Raw genomic sequence first — 21,118 nt, 5'->3', positions numbered from 1 at the left:
AGAACCTGGGTGGTGAAGGTACGCCACGTAGATGCTCATGTACCCAAGAGTCGGGCCACTGAGGAACACCAGAACAACCAACAAGTGGATAAAGCTGCTAAGATTGAAGTGGCTCAGACGGACTTAGATTGGCAACATAAGGGTGAATTATTTTTAGCCTGGTGGGCCCATGACACCTCAGGCCATCAAGGCAGAGATGCAATATATAGATGGGCTCGTGATCGAGGGGTGGACTTAACGATGGACACTATTGCCCAGGTTATTCACGAATGTGAAACATGTGCTGCAATTAAGCAAGCCAAGGGGTTAAAGCCTCTCTGGTATGGAGGACGATGGCTGAAGTACAAGTATGGGGAGGCCTGGCAGACTGACTATATCACGCTCCCACCGACCCACCAAGGCAAGCGCCATGTGCTTACCATGGTGGAAGCAACCACCGGATGGCTGGAAATAATACGCTGTGCCCCATGCGACTGCCCAGAACACTATCCTGAGCCTTGAGAAACAAGTCTTGTGGCAACACGGCACCCCAGAGAGAATTGAGTCAGACAATGGGACTCATTGCCGGAACAACCTCATAGACACTTGGGCCAAAAAGCATGGCATCAAGTGGGTATATCACATCCCCTACCATGCACCAGCCTCTGGGAAAATCGAATGGTACAATGGGCTGTGAAAAACTACACTGAGAGCAATGGGTGGTGGGACTTTCAAACACTGGGATACACATTTACCAAAAGCCACCTGGTTGGTCAACACTAGGGGATCTGCCAACAGGGCTGGCCCAGCCCAGTCACAACTTTTACATCCTGTAGAGGAGGATAAAGTTCCTGTGGTGCACATAAAGAATTTGTTGGGGAAGACAGTCTGGGTTATGCCTGCTTCAGGTAAAGGCAACCTGACTCGTGGGATTGGTTTTGCTCAGGGACCTGGATATACTTGGTGGGTAATGCGGGAAGATGGGGAAGTCCGATGTGTACCTCAAGGCAATTTAATTTTGGGGGAAAACAGCCAATGAACTCAAATGTATGCTGTTGCCTGCTCTATAACACTTTTATAGCCCACCAGCTAGATATCTTCATGTCACCATCAACTGACCCTGAGTTCCCTCCAATCGTCACCCCAACAGAGAATTAATTTTGATGAAACCAGATGAGCTCAGCAGTGACCAGACGAGTTCGGCGGTGTCATCAGCAGGGAACAATCCAACACCACACACCGTCCCTCCTGCCCTGAAAGACTGTTACAACAGATGGAGCCTAACATCATGGACTGGATGAATTCAGCAGCTTTATAGGTATTGGCCCATGGACTAAGGAATATCATCTCTCTCTTTGTAGGTGTGTGTGGGTGTGTATATATATATGTATATATGAGACAAAAGCAATGGTATATTGAAAAATGTGGGATCTGAGCATGACGTGAATGGTATGAAGTAAGGGGTGGATACTGGCCTGGGTTCAGCTATAGCAGTCATTTTTTCTCCTTCTTAGTAGCTGGTGCAGTGCTGCGTTTTTGACTTTCAGCCTGGGAACAACGCTGATAACACTGATGTTTTTAGCTGTTGCTAAGTAATGTTTACTCTGACCAAGGACTTTCTCAGTCTCATGCTCTGCCAGGGAGGAGGGGCCCAGGGAGCCGGGAGGAAGCAGAGACAGGACACCTGACCCAAACTGGCCAAAGGGGTATTCCATCCCACAGCACATAATGCGCAGTATATAAAATGGGAGGAGTTATCCGCAAGGCCCAGATCGCTGCTCGGCTCGGGCTGGGTATCGGTCAGCAGGTGGTGAGCAATTGTATCCTCTCCCCTTGTTATTTCCCTTATTATTGTTATTAGTGGTAGTAGTAGTGGTTTTGTATTATACCTTAGTTACTGAACTGCTCTTATTTCAACCCGTGGGGTTTACATTCTTTCCATTCTCCTCCCCATCCCTCCGGGAGCGGGGGAAGGTAGAATGGGGGGAGCGAGCGAGCAGCTGCATGGTCCCAAATTACCGGCTGGGCTTTAACCATGACACACCACCTTTGTTGCCCTCCTCTGGATATATTCAAGGACCTTAATATCCTCCTGAGATTTTTGGGGCCACAACTGTGCACAGAACGAAAGGTGAGGGTACACAAATGCTAAACACAGCTGGATAATCATCTACTTTGACCAGCTGGTTATGCTGTGTGTGATACATCTCAGAATCGTTTGCCCTCTTAGTTGCCAGGGCACACTGCTGACTCATACTGAACCTGCTGTCAACCAGCACCCCCAGATCCCTCTGCAGAGCTGCTCTCCAGCCACTCCCAGTCCGTACTTGTGCCCAGCATTACTCCATTCCAGATGCAGAATTCAGCATTTTGACTTGTTCAATTTTATCCTATTAATCATAGCTCAATGTTCCAATCTATCTAGATCCCTCTGCAAGGCCTCTTGTCCCTCAAGAGCATCAACAGCACCTCCCAGTTTGATATCATCAGCAAGCTTGCTAGTGGTGCATTGAACTCCTGCATCCAGATCATTGATAAATATATTAAACCAAACTGGCCCTACGATTGAGCCCTGAGGAACACCGCTAGTGACCAGTGGCCAGCCAGATGTAGCCCCATTCTCTACAACTCTTTGAGGCCTGCCCTTCAGCCAGTTCTTCATCCAGTGCACCGTGAACCGGCTCATCTCACAGTTGGACAACTTGTCCAGAAGGATGCTGTGAGGGACAGTAACAAAAGCCTTACTAAAATCCAGAAAAACTACATCCACTGCCTTCCCTTCATCCAGGTGACCCTATCATAGAAGGATATTAGTTAAACAGGACTTTCCCTTTGTGAACCCATGTTGGCTGTGCCTGATGATTGTATTGTCCTTTAAATGGCTTTCGATAGCACCCAGTATGATCTTCTCCATAATTTTTCCAGGTACCAAGGCTATACGAACAGGTCTGTAGTTTCCAGGGTCTTCCTTCATGCCCTTTTTGTAGATTGGAATAACACTGGCTAGCTTCCAGTCAGCAGAGACCTCCCCAGACTCCCAAGACCTTTGGTAGATGATCAAGAGGGGTCCTGCCATAACATCTGCTAGCTCCTTCAGAACTCTGGGATGAATCCCCATGGACATAATAACATTCATCTGATACAGCTGGTCCCTTACAATTTCATTATCCACAAATGGAAAGTCACTGCTCCCACACTCATAGTCCTTCAACTCAGGGGACTGGGCAGCCCAAGATCTATCAGCATTATTAAAGACTGAGGTAAAAAAAGCATTGAATGCCTCTGCTTTTTTTTTTTCCATCCCTACTTGTCAGGTGACCATATTCAACAAGTATTGGTCTAATGTTTTCTTTAGACCTCTTTTCGCTGTTAACATACTTAAAAAAGCCTTTCTTGTTGTCTGACCCAACACTGGCCAGTTTCAACTCTAGTTGAGCTTTGGCCTTTCATGTCTTCTCCCTGCATATATGAACCATGGCTCTGTAATCTTCCTGCAAAGCCTGACCTTGCTTCCAGAGATCATATAATTTCTTTTTCCTCTTGAGCTCCGCGAGTTCCCTGTTCAGCCAAGGTAGACTCCTGCCCCGCTTGCTTGACTTGTGACACACTGGAATTGCCTGCTTCTGTGCTTCTAAAAGGTGGTTCTTAAAGACTGACCAGCACTCGTGGACTCCTAAGCCCTGAAAAGCAGATTCCCAGGGGACACTGCTAAGTAGCTCCCTGAGTAGCTTAGTTTACTCCCCTGAAGTCCAGGGTAGCAACTCTGCTGTCCTTTTCTCTCATTACACCAAGAAGATTAAACTCAACCATTTTGTGATCACTGTGGCCAAGACAGCCACCTATTATCACATCCCCCACAAGTTCTTCCCTATTCATAAATAACAAGTCTACAAGGGCATCTTTCCTAGTTGGTTACTGAGTACCTGTGACAAGAAGTTATCTCCTACAAACTTCAAGAATTTCCAAGCCCTGCTCATCACAGCAGTATGGTATTCCCAGTTCATGTCTGGCAAGTTGATATCTCCCATAAGGACAAGGGTTCTGTCAGGCCCCAGCATACCTTGTCACTCAAAGACTCTTCCACAGTTTAAAAACCCAAAGTTTTGGTGTAGGCACCAGTCCTGGAGCCAAGCACTGATATCCTGAGCGTGCCCGTTTCTTCCAAAGTCACCCCCCATTACGGGGAAGATTGAGGAAAACACTACCTGTGTTCCTGAATATTTTATCATTCTTCCCAGGGCTCTGAAGTCTCTTTTGATTGACCTCAGACTTTTTGTTGCAACATCATTTCTACCCACATGAAAGAGCAGGAATAGATAGTTTGAAGAGCCTAGCTCAACCTTCAGTCTTGTGGTGATGTTTCTAATTTGGGCCCCAGGCAGCAAACTTCCCTGAAAAGAGGGTCTGGTCTGTAAACAGGTGCTTCCATTCTGCACAGGAGGGAATCACCGATGACCATAACTTGTCGTCGTTTCTTCTCAGCACTGGTTTTCATGCAGGTTTTGCTGTGTGAGGTTGGTCTCACTGACCATGGCAAGACTGCTTGCACAGGTTCCTCCTCTTTCTCATTATGTGCTTCATCTACCAAAGCCAGGGCCTTGTACCCAAGGTAGCCAAGAGGGTAACTTAGAGGGTAAGGAAGGGTTTCTCTTACTGCTCCATACTGTAACCTTCTTCCACCCCTCCCTATCCCTTGTGACACTGCCTTCTTCCTGGCACAAAGCGGATCCAGGACCTGCCTCCATAGTGGCCACACTGTGTTGGCTTCTATGCATCATAGATGGCAGAGTACAGCTCCATTGATCGATCTCCCTCTCAGATTCTTGAATACTTCTCTGTCTGTTCACCTCCTCCTGTAGCTCAGCCACCAAGCAGAGTAGTTCATCAATCTGGTCACACCTCCCACAGGCTTGTTTGCAGTCACTTTCACCTCTAGGAATATCCCTTCACACAGCCAGAAATCTGGGTGGTCACATGCTTGAACAAGAGCTCTGTCTGTGTGGCTGCATTGCTTCTACCAGGTATTAGAAGCTCAGGAGAAGTAGAGGACACTGCTTTTTGCTGGGTGGTCACCATGCTGCCGCATGCCTGCCTGCTGGGAATATATATGCTCATCTGTTGGAATCAGCTGGGCTGATTGATTTTGCCTGCTTAAATCATCCGCACTGCCAGGTACAGGTTTGATACAGGGCCAGTTGCTTGGGGAACGCTCCCTGTTCAGATAAGCCTCTACTTGTCTATGTGTATCCCTTGTGGGTTTTAAAATTACATGAGTAACACACCCTAATCCAAAGTTGTGTTTACTTAGAGGCTTTCAAATAAAAATATTGAGGTTTCCAAGAAACAAAGTGTTTTCTAGATGCTCAGAACATTCACAAAATTGATTGGAAGGACTTTTTAAAAGTTAAATGACTTGCAATAAATTTTCCCATTGCATTACATTCAAACCTTTAGCACTGAATGTTAACTTATGGCTCCGTAGTAAGCATACATCAGTCCTCTTTTCCCTATGAATCATGTACACTTAATATTTATGAAGATGCTGCCTTTTAACCCTATATGTAATATATAAGAATAACTGTCATCAGGGGACAATTAAGTTTGAACCATATATCTCAAATAGTGACCAGAACATTGAATTAATACATACTGTTACACAAATATTTTTACCTCATGAATTCAGCAAAAAAGCAAAGCCCAAGAAGAAATATCTAGAAACTTAAGTGATATGACTTTCAAAAATATATTTGTATACTTAAAATTCTTTCCAAACTCTGGATTCTCAGAGCACAGCTTTAAAAGTTATTACAAGGCAAGCTTAGGGCAAGCAGGTACTTGAGAATTACACAAGAATGAAATAGATACTTCTCTGCTCAAAGAGAACTCCGAGAAAGAAGCTGTATATAGGTATATTCAGCTGTTCTAAACTTTAAATGCATATAGGAAGAAGCATAATGTGTATATTCAAAGAGAACTCCGAGAAAGAAGCTGTATATAGGTATATTCAGCTGTTCTAAACTTTAAATGCATATAGGAAGAAGCATAATGTGTATATTCAATGCTTTTTTAATCAAAAAAGTTAAAAAAACTAAAAAAAAAAAAAAATTAAAAAAAAAAAAGACATGAAAATTTTCAAAACAATATAGTTTGAATCACTACAAACAGTTTTTACTAAAACATTAGCCTTGTGGGCTTAGAACAGGTATAAAAAGAAATAAGCATCCAATGTCAACATCTTAATGCAAAGATTTGCTATGGAAGTAATTCCTGAATTACAACACTGGAGTTATAAATATGATGTCCATCAGGGCAGTCAGGTGAAGTTCCCGACAACTGGAAAAAGGGAAATATAACCCCCATTTTCAAGAAGGGGAAGGTGGAAGACCCAGGGAACTACAGACCAGTCAGTCTCACCTCTGTGCCTGGCAAAATCTTGGAGCAGATTCTCCTGGAAAGCATGCTAAGGCACATGAAAAACAACGAGGTGGTTGGTGACAGCCAACATGGCTTCACTAAGGGCAAATCCTGCCTGACCAATTTGGTGGCCTTCTATGATGGGGCTACGGAACTGATGGATAGGGGCAAAGCAGTTGACGTCATCTACCTGGACTTGTGCAAAGCGTTCGACACTGTCCTGCACAACATCCTTGTCTCTAAATTGGAGAGACATCAATTTGATGGATGGACCACTCGGTGGATAAAGAATTGGCTGGATGGCTGCACACAAAGAGTTGTGGTCAACGGCTCAATGTCCACTCGGAGACCGGTAACAAGTGGTGTGCCTCAGGGGTCGGTGTTGGGACCGATCTTGTTCAACATCTTTGTTGGCGACATGGACAGTGGGATTGATGCACCCTCAGCAAGTTTGCCGACAACACTAAGTCTGAGAAAGTTGGGGCTGTTCAGCCTGGAGAAGAGAAGGCTGCATGGAGACCTCATAGCAGCCTGCCAGTATCTGAAGGGGGCCTATGAGGATGCTGGAGAGGGACTCTTCATTAGGGACTGTAGTGATAGAACACGGGGAAACAGGTTCAAACTTAAACGGGAGAAGTTTAGGTCAGATATAAGGTAGAAGTTCTTTCCTGTGAAGGTGGTAAGGCACTGGAACAGGTTGCCCAGGGAGGTTGTGAATGCTCCATCCCTGGCAGTGTTCAAGGCCAGGTTGGATGGAGTCTTAGGTGACATGGTCTAGTGTGTGGTGTCCCTGCCTGCGGCAGGGGGGTTGGAACTAGATGATCTCAAGGTCCTTTCTAACCCTAACTATTCTATGTGAGAGAATTGACTCGGGGAAGATAAAACAGCAACTAAGAGGACTACTTCCTAGCCCTTGCCGCTAGTCTTCCACATTCAATACAGCCTAGCACCCCTGCTGCATTAACATCTGATGTAACTAGAAAACATTTTCCCTAAACTCTCACCACTATTTCTCTTCTTCACCATGGTACCTTCTGGGAAAACATATTGGGGGTGAGGGGGTGCATGTAGTTTTGTTGCACCTTTTGAATTGGAAGTTATTTTAGGAGTAGTCCTTTTTATCAGATATATTTCTAATAGTCTGATAATTTGCTGTGTGCCAAACCATTAACCCAAAAGAGTAAAGCAGATTTCATGTGCTAGAACCAGTGATAACAAGCTTTTTACCACAGATATAGGAACTTGTTATAATTTTTAGCATGCTATTTGAGGAAAAAAATCCTTAGTAGTGAAACAAAAATACAAGTTTTTAACTATTGCAAACAGCCCTAATATGAATTAAATTATTACTTACCAAAATCTACTCTTGTTAGTATGCACTGCATTGGATGGTCAGTTGTATGCCTCGTCGTTGTTGCACCACTTTCATAACAAGTTGCACACAAATCATAATCGTAGCAAATTAAACACTTGTATCTGCGACCTCGAAAATTTCCTTTTAAACATGCATCACAGCTGACACCTATGAACAAAGAAAACTGCTTGAAAACAACAATAATTTCACATTCTTTTAATGATACAGATTTGTTGCTATCGCCCCCCAATAACAAAAGGAATTCGGCCGAGCTCTTATGCAGGTGGTGCACAAGACAACTCAATTTTAAGCATTTCATATCTTTTAAAAGGCAGTAATCATCCAAAGTAAAAGTCAAACTCAAAGTAAAATAAAAACCATTCAAGAATTCAAAACGACAATTAGTTAGGCTATAAATTCTTCTAATCACTTTTTTCCCCCCTGTTCTGCAGCTTGGTTCAAAACACTCTCAAGGTTAAATAGTACAGTGGTTCATCTGGAAGTTTTGTGAAAACAAGCAAAGAAAGAAAAAGCCTACAGCAGACCATCCCACAAGCCACACAAAAACACACACCACCCCCACATAACACCATCCCTCCCTGGCTTTTGTGTTTATTTTTATATTTTCTCTTAGTTCAATGCTGAAGAATACCACAACCATTTTTCATAATGTATACATATCTGGGAGCATTATCTTCTAAAGGTTTTTGCAATTTTCTCTGTCATTTCAGGTCTCTGCTGTTAATTTAGATGAGGGCAAAGGAAACATTATCATTTCATCTGTAAAGGCCCATGAAAACTTGCAGTAGTAAATTAAGGGCCTTCATGAAAATAACTAGTGCGTACAACACATATAATATTTTGATTGAAGTCCTCTTTCAGGATCAATTTAAATAAGCTTTTCATACTTCAGTGCAAATACAGAAAACATTATAGAAATAATGTTACTGGAAGAAAGCGCCGACACTGACTCCAAGAGGATTAGTAGAAAAAGATCAAAAAGGTCTCAAAACTACAAATATCCCAATGATCATTTCCTAACTATAAATTCTATGATCAGATAAAAATCTGGTATTAACACAAGGCAGCACTACTACTTGTAGCATCAGGTACAGAGAATAAAATTAAATTACACAGAGAGTAATCTTTCAACATCTCTCCAAGCTAGTATTTCTTCATATCACTCCAAATTACCATGTTTTCATTTTGACAACATGACAGCAGGTGGCATAACACACTACTTTCATATACTTTTAATGTAACAGGAGAGGAAAGCATCAAGGAAAAAAAGCCTCATAAGTTCAGCTCTTTTTTTTTTTTTTTTTTTAAACCTATACACTGTGTTAATTAAAAATTTAGAAGTTTGCCTCTGTCCTGGGTTCGCTGCGATCGAGTTATTTTTCTTCCTAGTAGGCTGGTGCAGTGCTGTGTTTTCAGCTTTAGTCTGAGAACAACACTGATAACACACCGATGTTTTAGTTGTTGCTAAGTAGTACTTACCCCGATCAAGGACTTTTCATTCTCTCATGCTCTGCCAGTGAGGATGGGCACGGGAAGCCGGGAGAAAGCAGAGACCGGACACCTGACCCAAACTAGCCAAAGGGGTATTCCATCCCACAGCACGTCATGCCCAGTACAGAAACTGGGGGGAGTTACCCAGTAGGGACCATTTTGCTGCTCACGGATGGGCTGAGCATTGGTCAGCGGGTAGTGAGCAATTGTATTGTGCATCACTTGTGGGTTTTTATTTTTAATTATAATTTCTCCTTATTTTGTTTTTTTTTTCCTATTATCGATGTTGTTATTATTTCTATTATTGTTATATCTTACTTAATTTCAATTATTAAACTGTTCCTATCCCAACCCATGGGTTTTACCATTCTCCTCCCCATCCCACCCAGCAAGGGGGTGGGGGATGGGAGTGAGTGAGCGGCTGCGTGGTACTTAGTTGCCAGCTGAATTTAAGTGACAACAGTCCTTTTTGGTGCCCAACGTGGGGCACGAAGGGTTGAGATAATGACAGATCTGACCAGGGTATGTTAAAACAAATTTGTTGTAAGCATTCATTGTATCGTAACAGTTGTTGGTCATAATGTTCCTTCATTCGTTCTCAGAATTCATGTGCATGTGCTCACTGGTATGCTATGTAATGCTGTTCTTGTCATATGTGCTCTCTATGCTGATGTTTATTCATTGGGCTTGGGATAAGGTTATTTCGCTGTACTTTCTAGTATTGGGTTATGATATGACAGAATCACTGGTCATGAAACTAATCTAGTATGCGCACTCAGTATTGTCGTTGCCTTTGTCCATCAGGAGCCATCTGGTGGGAACTGGTTTTGCCATAAAACAAAGTAAGGTCAAGGGACCTGCATAGGAGATCCAATTTTGGGGAATAAGATGGAAATCATCACATGCCCACAGACATGATCAACAAAATAACAGCAATGGCTCCACCAACTAATAAGAAAGAAACACAAGCTTTCTCAGTGTTGTGGTTTAAGCCCAGCCGGTAACTCAGAACCATGCAGCTGCTCACTCACTCCCCCCCTTCATCCTCCCCCCACTCCAGGAGGGATGGGAAGGAGAATCGAAAGAATGTAACTCCCACAGGTTGAGATAAGAACAGTCCAGCAACTAAGGTACAATACAAAACTACTACTACTACCACCAATAATAATAATGGAAATAACAAGGGGAGAGAATACAATTGCTCACCACCCGCCAACCGATACCCAGCCCAACCCGAGCAGTGATCTGGGCCTTCCAGGTAACTCCCCCCAATTTATATACTGGGCATGACGTGCTGTGGGATGGAATACCGCTTTGGCCAGTTTGGGTCAGGTGTCCTGTCTCTGCTTCCTCCCGGCTTCCCCTCCTCCCTGGCAAAGCATGAGACTGAGAAAGTCCTTGATCAGAGTAAACATTACTTAGCAACAACTAAAAACATCGGTGTTATCAGCATTGTTCCCAGGCTGAAAGTTAAAAACACAGCACTGCACCAGCTACTAAGGAGAAAAAATGACTGCTGTAGCTGAACCCAGGACACTTAGGTGTTCTGGAGAATGCACATCCCAAATTACAGTTTGATTGTAAGCCCTCTCTATCACGTGACCCGGAAGAATGATTTCAAATGGGGCCCTGAGCAACAACAAGCTTTTGAACAAATTAAATGAGAGATAGTTCATGCAGTAGCCCTTGGACCAGTCCCGACAGGGCCAGATGTGAAAAATGTGCTTTACACCTCAGCCGGGGAGAATGGTCCTACCTGGAGCCTCTGGCAGAAAGCTCCAGGGGAGACTCGAGGTCGACCCCTTGTCTTTTGGAGTTGGGGATACAGAGGATCCAAGGCCAGCTACACTCCCACTGAAAAAGAGATACTGGCAGCCTATGAAGGGGTTCAAGCTGCTTCAGAAGTGATTGGCACTGAAGCACAGCTCCTCCTGGCACCCCGGTTGCCTGTGCTGGGTTGGATGTTCAAAGGCAGGGTCTCCTCTACACATCATGCAACTGATGCTACATGGAGTAAGTGGGCCGCACTGATCATACAAGCTTGTTTTCCCTTAACACATTGGACTCGCTATTCTGGTATGTCAACTTAATCACATTTTTCACCTCTACCATGGCTGAAAGTTTCAGAGAATAAGTTATTACACAAGCATTTTATATGCAACATGCTTAATACTAACATATTAAATATATATAGTTGCATATTTATTCATGTTTTTCCAATCAAATATAATTTATTCTTATGCTATGATGTGGCTAACTCCTTATAAAAGTAAACAGAAAAGAGGAGCTAAGTATCAGATTAAGATGAACATCTGATCTAACATCAAGAAGAAGAGAATAGTGCTGAATAATATTAGGGTTCAAATCCCACCTTGCACTGGGATTAATTTTTAAAACTACAAACAAAACTTCAGATGTGAAATCTAATAAGATAACTTGAACATCTAAACAAAAAAAAAATAGTAGCCTTGAATAAGCAGAAATAACTTCTTTTCTCTCGGAACAGTAAAAGATTTTTCCATTTGACTTCCCCAAATACTACAGACTATCAAGATAATAGGAGCAGGTAAAAATAACATTGGTAATTTCACATTCAGCTCACACAGGATACACAAGACTTCAGGCTTATCAAAAGACCTCAGGAATAGCATTTCAAGGACAGCAGTTTTGAGAAAAAAATTTGCATAACTTGCTTCCTTTGTCAGGCTTATCCAAGACTGGCTCTATCCTATTTCAGTATTTCATGGGAAAAGCACGGAAATATTGAATTCCATTTAACTACTAAACAAAGTAGGAACAACACTTCAATGTAAAACAGCTAAAGAAAACATGTCCATTATAAACAAATAAGTACTCTTTACTTGAAAACATTAAGTCATAATTACTTTCTACTCAGAACGTGTATCCAAGAAAAATAACAGATTTTAATCAGAATAAAACCCAGTTGCAAAGTAGATAGTAATAACTCATCCCTCCACATGGTCTATGGTCGCCAAGGCAAGCAGCTCCGGTGCCAAAACCATCTGCAGCGGAGCGCTCTAGTGTGGTGCACGGGGGGGGTTCCTGAACCAGGGAAACCTCAGGGGGAGCAGAGCTGCCAGGAGTCCGCAGCTCGCGTGACAGCAGCGGACAAAACAAGGACACGGCCAGGAGCAACCGCCCCCAAGCGGGCGTGGCGTGCCGGTTTGCGCGGAAGGGTGCTGTAAATCTGCCGGCCCGACCGGGGAGCAATGGTATCTACCCGGCAGAAGACCACAGCCTCTCTAAACTCTACACCTGCCACGACTGACACAGCTTCCCAGACAGAGCTCCGATAGGAAACATGCTGCTACCCAGGTGTCAGGCTGTAGGGTGTGGCCTACTCTTATGCCGGTATGGGATGGCAGTAATGAATACACCTTTAGGAGGTGTGCCCACGTAGAGGACCTCCTCTGCTTAGTGACAGAGCTCTGGGAGGAGGTGAGTAGGTTGAGGAGTATCAGAGAGTCCAAGAGAGATAGACTACTGGAACTACACCCTACCTTCCATGGGACAAGCCTATCAGGCAGACAGAGCACATGATACAGAAGACTTCCTATCCTCTCTCCACCTGGCAGAATGCACTGACTTAAGGGATGGCGGGAATGGTGAGAAGTTCCTGTCTGGCACAGCAGATGCATCTCCTCTGTGACTACCTCACCTTCCCAGGTTCCCCTGCATAATAGGTACAAGAATCTGCAAGTGGAGCCAAACAGTGACAAGAACAATGGTTCATGTAGGTCAGAGGAGTCACCAAGTTTAAGTCAGCCTATGCAATGTGTCAAAACCACTTCCATAAAGAAAAAAAGATAGGTCATTGTCATGGGAGACGCTCTTGCGAGGGGAACAGAAGGCCCAATTTCTTAGGAAAGTCTGCTGCCTACCTGAGGCCCAGGTTAAAGATGCGACCAAGAACCTTCCTACCCTGGTACAGCCCTATGATTACTCTCTGTTATTACTTTTTCATGTACACAACAATAAAGTTGCAATAAGAACTCTGCGAGCAATCAAGAGAGATTTCAGGGCCTTAGAATGACTGGTTAAGGGATCAGGAGGACAAGTAGCGTTCTCTACCCTTCCAGTTGCAAGGAAGTATGAGGAAAAAAAACAGGAAAAGCCAAGCAGATCAATACCTGGATCCAACCTTGACATCACCAACACAATTTTGTTGTGGGTTTTTGTTTGTTTGGTTTTGGGTTTTTTTTAATTTTTTTCCAGAGGTTGGTCTACATGACACCAGGCCTCCTGGCAACACACGGGTTACACCTTTCTCAAAGGGAGAAAAGAATCTTTGCACAAGAGTTAACCTCTGTCCTGGTTTCAGCTAGGATAGAGTTGATTTCCTTCACGGCAGCTGGTGCAGTGCTGTGTTTTACCTTTAGTCCGAGAACAACGTTGACAGCAACAACTAAACCATCGGTGTGTTAAGTAATGCTTACTCTAATCAAGGATGTCTCAGTCTCTCATGCTCTGTCAGTGAAGAGGGGCACAGGAAGCCAGGAGAAAGCAAAGACAGGACACCTGACCCAAACTAACCAAAGAGGTATTCCATACCACAGCACATCACGCCCAGTATAGAAACTGGGGGGAGTTACCCAGAAGGGCAGATCATTGCTCGGGTCGGGCTGGGTATCAGTCAGCAGGTGCTGAGCAATTGTAATGTGCATCACTTGTGTTTATTGTTTTTTCTTTCCCCTTCCCTTTTTAGTTTTATATTCTCTCCCCTTGTTATTTCCCTTATCATTAATATTATTACAGCCTGACTGTAAGCCCTCTATATCATGTGACCCAGAAGAACAATTTCAAATGGGCCCCTGAGCAACAACAAGCCTTTGAACAAATTAAATGAGAGATAGTTCATGCAGTAGCCCTTGGACCAGTCCCGACAGGGCAAGATGTGAAAAATGTGCTTTACACCTCAGCCGGGGAGAATGGTCCTACCTGGAGCCTCTGGCAGAAAGCTCCAGGGGAGACTCGAAGTCAACCTCTCGGCTTTTGGAGTTGGGGAGACAGAGGATCCGAGACCGGCTATACTCCCACTTAAAAAGAGATACTGGCCAGCTATGAAGGGGTTCGAGCTCCTTCGGAAGTGACTGGCGCTGAAGCACAGCTCCGCCTGGCACCCCGCTTGCCTGTGCAGGGCTGGATGTTCAAAGGCAGGGTCTCCTCTATGCATCATGCAACCGATGCTACATGGACTAAGAGGGCAGCACTAATTACACAACAAGCTTGAAGTGGCTCAGATGGACTTAGATTGGCAACATAAGGGTGAATTATTTTCAGCCTGGTGGGCCCATGACACCTCAGGCCATCAAGGCAGAGATGCAACATATAGATGGGCTCGTGATCGAGGGGTGGACTTAACGATGGACACTATTGCCCAGGTTATTCACGAATGTGAAACATGTGCTGCAATTAAGCAAGTCAAGCAGTTAAAGCCTCTCTGGTATGGAGGACAATGGCTGAAGTACAAGTATGGGGAGGCCTGGCAGATTGACTATATCACACTCCCACCGACCCCCCAAGGCAAGCGCCATGTGCTTACCATGGTGGAAGAACAACCGGATGGATGGAAACATACGCTGTGCCCCACACCACTGCCCGGAACACTATCTTGGGCCTTGAGAAACAAGTCTTGTGGCGACACAGCACCCCAGAGAGAATTGAGTCAGACAAGGGGACTCATTTCCGGAACAACCTCATAGACACTTGGGCCAAAGAGCATGGCATTGAGTGGGTATATCACATCTACTACCATGCACCAGCCTCTGGGAAAATCGAACGGTACAATGGGCTGTGAAAAACTACACTGAGAGCAATGGGTGGTGGGACTTTCAAACACTGGGATACACATTTACCAAAAGCCACCTGGTTGGTCAACACTAGGGGATCTGCCAGCAGGGCTGGCCCAGCCCAATCATAACTTTTACATCCTGTAGAGGAGGATAAAGTTCCTGTGGTGCACATAAAGAATTTGTTGGGGAAGACAGTCTGGGTTATTCCTGCTTTGGATAAAGACAAAACCAGGAGGTAGGAGAGACAAGACACGTGACCCAAACTAGCCAAAGGAATATTCCATACCACAGCACATCATGCCAAGTATAGAAACTGGGGGGAGCTACCCAGGATGTAGAGATCGCTGCTTGGGTCAGGCTGGGTATCAGTTGGTGGGTGGTGAGCAATTGTATTCTCTCCCCTTGTTATTTCCCTTATCATTATTATTGGTGGTGGTAGTAGTAGTTTTGTATTATACCTTAGTTACTGGACTGTTCTTATCTCAACTCATGGGGTTTACATTCTTTCCATTCTCCTCCTCATCCTTCGGGGAACAGGGGGAGGAAGAAGGGGGGGAGCGAGCGAGCAGCTGCATGGTTCTGAGTTACCAGCTGGGCTTAAACCATGACATAAGGGAAATAACAAGGGGAGAGAATACAAAAAAGAGGAAGGGGGAAAACCCCCATAAACACAAGTGATGCACAATACAATTGCTCACCACCCACTGACCGATACCCAACCTGACCCAAGCAGCAATCTGCCCTTCCGGGTGACTCCCCCCAGTTTCTATACTGGGCATGATGTGCTGTGGGATGGAAGAACCCTTTGGCTACTTTGGGTCAGGTGTCCTGTCTCTGCTTCCTCCTGGCTTCTTGTGCCCTTCCTCACTGGCAGAGCATGAGACTGAAAAGTCCTTGGTCGGAGTAAACATTACTTAGCAACAACTAAAAACATCGGTGTTATCAGCGTTGTTCTCAGGCTAAAGTTGAAAACACAGCACTGCACCAGCTACTAAGAAGGAGAAGAAAAAAAAAAAAAAAAAAAAAAAAAAAAAAAAGACTGCTACATCTGAACCCAGGACACCTTATCATTATTATTATTGGTGGTAGCAGTAGTGGTTTTGTATGGTACCTTAGTTACTGACTGTTCTTATCTCAACCCATGGGAGTTACATTCTTTCCATTCTCCTCCCCATCCCACCTAGAGCAGGCGGGAAGAAGATGGGGGAGTGAGTGAGCGGCTGTGTGGTTCTAAGTTACCAGCTGGGCTTAAATCATTACACCCATTATTTTTATTATTTTACTTCATTTCAATTATTAAGCTGTTCTTAACCCATGGGCTTTACCGTGTTCCGATTCTCCTCCCCATCCCACTCAGGGGAGAGAGTGAGTGAGCAGCTGCATATTTAGTTGCCAGCTGGGGTTAAACCACAGCAACAGGGCTCACTGAAAGAGCTTTAAACTAGATTTGAAAGGGGAAAGGGACAAAACCAGGTTCAGCTAGAGGTAAGCCGTAGGGTGGCATGCCAGCAATTGAGAGACCGTGTGTTAGCGAGGTCCTTCAGTCTGCTCCGTGATGGCATGGTGAGTACACTGGAGCACACTTGAAATGTCCCTGTACTAGTGCACACAGCACCCTAAGAATCTCGGTGGAGGTAGTGAATGTAGATCGATCCATGCAGCAGCAAAGATGCAAGGGTTATTGATGTGTTAGAAACCACATAAGTGCCTGACAACAGTCACATAGGAATTAGGGCTTCTCCCCCAAAAAACACGGCAGGAACAATGGCCGAACTGAAGTGCATCTACACGAATGCACACAGCATGGACAACAAACAGGAGGAGCTGGAATCCATTGTGCAGCTGGAAAACTAGAATATAGTTGCACTCATGGAAACATAAGGGGATGACACACAACTAGAGTGCTGCAATGGATGGCTATAAACACTTCAGAATGGATAAGCAAGGAAGGAGAAATTATGGGATAGCCCTGTGTGTTAGGAAGTGTTTTGACTGTCTAGAGCTTGAACAATAATGAAAGGGTCAAGTATTTATGGGTAAGAAGCAGGAGGAAGGCCGACAAGGCAGATATCATGGTGGGAGTCTGTTATAGACCACCAAACCAGGATGAAAAGGCAGATGAAATATTCTATAAGCAGCTGGGAAAAGCCTCACGATTGCTAGCCCTTGTTCTCATGGGGGACTTGAACTCTCGGCTGGAAATACAATACAGCAGAGAGGAAACAGTCTAGGAGGTTCCTGGACTGTGTGGAAGTGAACTTCCTGACATAGCTGGTGAGGGAGACAACTAGGGAAGGGACCCCCCCCCGGACCTGTTGTTCATGAACAGAGAAGGATCTGTGAGTTACGTGATGGTTGGAGGCCATCTTTGGGCACAGTGATCATAGAATGGTTAGGGTTGGAAGGGATCTTAAAGATCACCTAGTTCTAAGTGACCCTACCATAGGCAGGAACACCTTCCACTACACCAGGTTTCTCAGAGCCCCATCCAACCTGGCCTTGAATACTACCAGGGATGGGGAATCCACTTCTCCGGACAACCTGTTCCAGTGTCTCACCACCCTCATAGTGAAGAATGTTTTCCTAATAGCTAATCTAAATCTACTCTCTGTCAGCTTAGAGCTATTCCCCCTTGTCCTGTCACTACATGCCCTTGTAAAAAGTCCATCTCCAGCTTTCTTGTAAGCCCCCTTTAGGTATTTGAAGACTGTTATAAGGTCTCCCCTGAGCCTTCTCTTCTCCAGGCTGAACAAGCCCAGCTCTCTCAGCCTGTCATCATAGGAGAGGTGCTCCAGCCCTCTGATCATCTTTGTGGCCGTCCTCTGGGACTTGCTCGAGCAGGTCCACATTCTTCTTGTGTTGGGGGCCCCAAGAACTGAATGCAGTACTCCAGGTGGGGTCTCACAAGAGTGGAGTAGAGGGGGAGAATCTCCTCCCTTGACCTGCTGGTCATGCTCCTTTTGATGTAGCCCAGCATACAGCTTCCTGGGCTGCAAGTGCACATTGCTGGGTCATGTTGAGGACCTTGTAAACTATCACCCCCAAGTCTTTCTCAGGGCTGCAAATCATGAAATGATAGGTTTTGTTTCTTAGAGGAGAGGGGTGAGCAGAACTGCCACCTTGGACTTCTGGAGGGCAAACTTTGGCCTATTTAGGGGCCTAGTTGACAGATTCCCTTGGGATGCAGTCCTGAAGGGTAAAAGGGTCCAGGAAGCCTGGACATTCTTCAAGAAGGAAATCCTAAAGGCACAGGAACAGACCCTCTTCATGTGCAAAAAGACAAGTTAGCAGGGAAAATGACAAGCCTGGCTGAACAGAGATTTGGCTGGAACTTGGGGGGGGGGGGGGGGGGGGGGGGGAGAGAAGAGTTTATGACCCCTAGAGGAAGGGGCAGGCAACTCAGGGGGACTACATGAATGTTGTGAAGTTGGGGGGGGGGGGAGGAATCAAAGGGCCAAAGCCAAACTACAACTTAATCTGGCTAATGCTGTAAAAGGCAATTAAAAAGTGTTTCTATAAATACATTATCAACAAAAGGAAGGTTAAGGAGAATCTGCATCCTTTACTAGATACTGGGGGAAAACATAGTGACAAAGGCTGAGGAAAAGGCCAAGGTACTTAATGCCTTCTTTGCCTCAGTCTTTAACACTAAGACCAATTGTTGTCAGAGTACCCAGGCCCCTGAACTAGAAGACAGGAACAGTAAGCAGCACGAAGCCCTCGTAACCCAAGGAGAAATGGTTAGCAACCTGCTATACCACTTAAACACACACAAGTCTATGAGGCTGGATGGGATCCACCAAAGGGTACTGAGGAAACTGGCAGAAGGGCTCACCAAGCCACTTTCCATCATTTCTCAGCAGTCCTGGCTAACCAGGGAGGTCTCAGTTGACTGGAAGTTAGCAAACGTGATGCCCACCTAAAAGAAGGGCCAGAAGGAAGATCCGGGGAATTACAGGCCTTTCAGTCTGACGTCAGTGCCAGAGAATGTTATAGAGCAGCTAATTTTGAGTGCCATCACATGGCACGTACAGGGCAACCAGGTGATTGGGCCCAGTCAGCATGGGTTTATGAAAGACAGGTCCTGCTTGACTAACCTGACCTCCTTCTATGACATGGAGAACTGCCTAGTGGATGAGGGCAAGGCTATGGATGTTGTTTACTTTAGTAGAGCCTTGGATGCCATTTCCCACAGCATTCTTCAGGAGAAACTGGCTGCTCATGGCTTAGGTGGGTGTACTCTTTGCTAGATAAAAAAAAACCCTGGCTGGATGACCAGACCCAAAGAGTTATGGTGAACAGAGTTAAATCCAGTTGGTGGCCAGTCACAAGTGTTCCCCATGACTCAGTATTGAGGCCAGTTCTGTTTAATAATCTTCATCAGTGATCTGGACAAGGGGATTGAGTGCACCCTCAGTAAGTTTGCAGACAACACAAAGTTGGGTAGGAGTGTTGATCTGTTCAAGAGAATTAAGTCTCTACAGAGAGATCTGGACAGGCTGGATTGATAGGCAAAGGCCAAATGTATGCGATTCAACAAGGCTAAAATGCCAGGTCCTGCACTTGGGTCACAAAAACCCCATGCAATGCTACAGGCTAAGGGAAGATGGGCTGGAAAGCTGCCTGGCAGAAAAGGACTTGGGGGTGTCAGTCAACAGCCAACTGAACATGAGCCAGCAGTGTGCCCAGGTAGCCAACAGCATCCTAGTCTGCATCAGAAATAGTGTGGCCAGCAGGACAAGGGAAGCGATCGTCCCCCTGTACTCGACACTGGTGAGACCACACTTTGAATACTGTGTTCAGATTTGAGCCTCTCATGACAAGAAGGACATCGTGGCGGTGGTATGCATCCAAAGAAGAGTAACGAAGCTGGTGAAGGGTCTGGAGCACAAATCTTATGAGGAACGCCTGAAGGAACTGGTGTGGTTTAGCCTGGAGAAAAGGAGGTGACATAGTTTAGTGGTGGACTTGGCAGTCCCAGGGTAGAGGCTGGACTTGATGATCTTAAAGGTCTTTTCCAACCTAGGAGATTCTATGATTTAGGTTGGCAAAGACCCTTAAGATCACTGAGTCCAAATGTTAACCTAGCACTGCCAAGTCTACCACTAAAGCATGCCCTAGAGCACCACATCTACACATCTTTTAAATACCTCCAGTGACACTCCATGGCAGCCTTGGCTGCAGTGATCACAAGATGGTGGAGTTCAAGATCCTCAGGGCAGCGAGAAGGTCATGCAGCAAGGTCACTGCCCTGGACTTCAAAAGAGGAGACAATGGCCTCTTCAGGAACTTGCTCAGTAAGGTCCCATGAGATAAAACATTAGAGGGCAGGGGGGCACAAGACTGCTGGCTGATATTCAAGGATCACCTGCTCCAAGCTCAGGAGCATTGCATCCCGACAAGAAGGAAATGGGGCAAGAAGGCCAGGAGGCCTCCATGGATGGATAAGGAGCTGCTGAGAAAATTCAGAAGGAAAAAAGAAGCTTATAGAAGGTGGAAGCAAAGACAGGCGGCCTGGAAAGAATACAGGGAGATTGTCCAGGAAGCTAGAGACCAGGTCAGGAAAGATAAGGCCCAGTTCGAATTGAGTCTGGCAAGTGATGTCAAGGATAACAGGAAAGGCTTCTATAGGTATAATGCAAAAAAAAAGAGTAGGGATAACGGAAAGGAAATGGGAGAACTGGCTACCCTGGATTTGGAGAAGGCTGAGGTTCTTAATGACTTCTTTGCCTCAGTCTTCACCGAAAAGTGCTCTAGCCACACCGCCCAAGTCTTGGAAGGCAGATCCAGGGACTGTGAGAATGAAGACCTTAGGCCCACTGTAGGAGAGGATCAGGTTTGAGACCATCTTAAGAACCTGAAGGGGCACAAGTTCATGGGTCCTGATGAAATCCATCTGCAGGTCCTGAAGGAGCTGGCGAATGAAGTTGCTAAACCACTGTCCATCATATTTGAAAAATCATGGCAGTCAGGTGAAGTTCCCGACAACTGGAAAAAGGGAAATATAACCCCCATTTTCAAGAAGAGGAAGGTGGAAGACCCAGGG

General features: G+C 45.2%; 1 protein-coding gene and 1 long non-coding RNA gene across 4 annotated transcripts in view; both read right to left on the bottom strand.

Annotated features, from left to right (window-relative positions):
• Positions 1–2,234, bottom strand: part of LOC115619082 — a 12,113-nt gene extending 9,879 nt beyond the window's left edge. The window contains exon 1 of the long non-coding RNA XR_003994913.1: positions 2,024–2,234. This is a non-coding gene — a long non-coding RNA (uncharacterized LOC115619082). The remainder of the gene's footprint in view (positions 1–2,023) is intronic.
• The window catches only part of LOC115619081 (E3 ubiquitin-protein ligase KCMF1-like), a 118,057-nt gene that overhangs the window by 71,527 nt on the left and 25,412 nt on the right, over positions 1–21,118 (bottom strand). For 2 of the 3 annotated variants that reach the window (XM_030511110.1, XM_030511111.1), the window contains exons 1-2: positions 10,051–10,132; positions 7,748–7,915 (exon numbers count right to left, since the gene is read on the bottom strand). In XM_030511110.1, the coding sequence (XP_030366970.1) occupies positions 7,748–7,915; positions 10,051–10,093 (211 nt within the window). In that variant the 5' untranslated portion in view covers positions 10,094–10,132. Of the gene's footprint in view, positions 1–7,747; positions 7,916–10,050; positions 10,133–21,118 lie in introns of those variants that run through there. The other variant, XM_030511112.1, reaches the window with a different exon arrangement.

This window comes from Strigops habroptila, chromosome W, assembly GCF_004027225.2.
Source record: "Strigops habroptila isolate Jane chromosome W, bStrHab1.2.pri, whole genome shotgun sequence".
Taxonomy (NCBI): Eukaryota; Metazoa; Chordata; class Aves; order Psittaciformes; family Psittacidae; genus Strigops; species Strigops habroptila.
The sequence above is the reverse complement of the archived record's forward strand: the minus strand, read 5'-3'. Positions and strand labels throughout refer to the sequence as shown.